The 1,946-nt window shown below is 41.8% G+C and overlaps 1 protein-coding gene across 2 annotated transcripts in view; it reads left to right on the top strand.

The window, feature by feature from the left end:
- The window catches only part of mettl8 (methyltransferase 8, methylcytidine), a 26,164-nt gene extending 24,218 nt beyond the window's left edge, over window positions 1–1,946 (top strand). For both annotated transcript variants that reach the window (XM_063213570.1, XM_063213569.1), the window contains exons 10-11: window positions 300–365; window positions 1,180–1,946. In XM_063213570.1, coding sequence (XP_063069640.1) covers window positions 300–365; window positions 1,180–1,346 — 233 coding nt within the window. In that variant the 3' untranslated portion in view covers window positions 1,347–1,946. The remainder of the gene's footprint in view (window positions 1–299; window positions 366–1,179) is intronic.

Consider the following 1,946-nt stretch of genomic DNA (forward strand, 5'->3'; position numbering starts at 1 on the left):
CACACACACACACACACACACACACACACACACACACACACACACACACACACACACACACACACACACACACACACACACACACACACACACAGTTGACACTGTTAGCATGTTGGTATTTCAATACATAGGTTGTGTAGAGTTGATCAAAGTGCATTATTGATTCATATATAAGGTCAAAGGTATAAATCTATTTAGTGTTGATAATGAATAATAGTTACATGTAGTGTATGTACTCATGTGCATGTACTCATTCTAGACAGTCCATAATTAATGCTGTTTTTTGTGTTAATCATCAGATCAGTGTTTGTCTGAAAACTTCTACGTACGACGAGATGGAACAAGTGTGTACTTTTTCACCAAAGGTAAGCACACAACAGACATTTTCTTGTATTTAGAATAACTATGCAGCCACTCAGAAACCTTGTTTAGAAAAGTAACATAAGGGATATTTGCAACCATTTATCTATTTCGCTGACCACAACATCTGCTTAGTTTTAGAAAGGCAGGGATAACGTCTCTGCAACCAACATGGGCAGAAATATATCTAATGTGACTTCCAAATGAGTATGAGTATGTTAGTTGTGTGTGTGTGTGTGTGTGTGTGTGTGTGTGTGTGTGTGTGTGTGTGTGTGTGTGTGTGTGTGTGTGTGTGAGAGAGAGAGAGAGAGAGAAGAGAGAGAGAGAGAGAGAGAGAGAGAGAGAGAGAGAGAGAGAGAGAGAGAGAGAGAGAGAGAGAGAGAGAGAATTGTCAATGTCTTATTTATATGTTATAACTGCACATTGTAGACTGGTCAAATACAATTTCAAATTTCTGTGCTAACCCTGTTACATAGAGCTTTGACAATAAAGTACACTTGTCTTGACTTGAAATAACAGTAACAAATGCTGCTTCCTGCATGAAGCAGTGAGCAAACTGCCTCGCCTCGCCAGCACATGTGGTCTGCACAGATTGCTGTGCTGTGCTGTGCTGCGCTATATGCGCCTGATAGGTTGTCTATATGCCTGCGCATGATTGGTTGTAGAGAAGTGACTTGTACGTACATGTACTGTATGCCTGCGCACGATTGGATGCACAAAAGTGACAAGTATGTATGTGACTTGTCTGTATGACTGCTCCTGATTGCTTGTAGAAAGTGTGACATGTCTGTAAATTTGCTCTTGTTTGGTTGCCCACAGAGGAAGTCCATGACCTGTTCGTTGGTGCGGGTCTGGAAGAACTCCAGAACCTGGAGGACCGGCGTCTGCAGGTCAACCGGGCCAAGAAGGTTCTGATGCGCCGCGTCTGGATGCAGGGGAAGTTCCAGAAGCCTCTACATCCCCCAACTCCAGAGGCTGGAGGCTAAACTGACTGAACGACTGAGTGGGAGAGTGAATGAATGAATGAATGAATGAATGAATGAATGAATGAATGAATGAAAGGGGGAAAAGTCTGCGTTGATCAGGCATCACTGAGGCTAGAAGCTGGAGGCTGACTGTGTGAGTGAGTGAATGAATGAATGAATGAATGGGGAAAGTCTGCATCAATCTGCTTTATGGCTGTCTCTTTTCCTTTTTTTTCGGTCTCAAATGGTACAGATACAGCTCTTATGAGGAGCTGCATGCATGCTGCTGGTGTGTGAGGGCTTTTATCATTGATTACATCAATAAGTTAAAAATGTATTGCTCTACGAATAGCAAATATGTCACCATCTCTCATTGAACTCCATTGATTTTCATTGTGTTGCTTTCCATGATTACAATGACCCTAAACATACACCTAAGGCCAAAGTTGATTTTCTGGAGAGGTGTGAGTGAATCAGTGATTAAGTATGACACCCGATCTGCGTATTTGAAGTGTTTTGAAGTGACTTATCTGCTCATTTTCACATTATGTTCGATAGGCGACAACATTTTTGTCTTGTCAAAATCTGCCCTGTCTGTGTTCATTAAAGGATCAATCTTTC

Source organism: Engraulis encrasicolus, chromosome 13 (genome assembly GCF_034702125.1).
Source record: "Engraulis encrasicolus isolate BLACKSEA-1 chromosome 13, IST_EnEncr_1.0, whole genome shotgun sequence".
Lineage (NCBI taxonomy): Eukaryota > Metazoa > Chordata > Actinopteri > Clupeiformes > Engraulidae > Engraulis > Engraulis encrasicolus.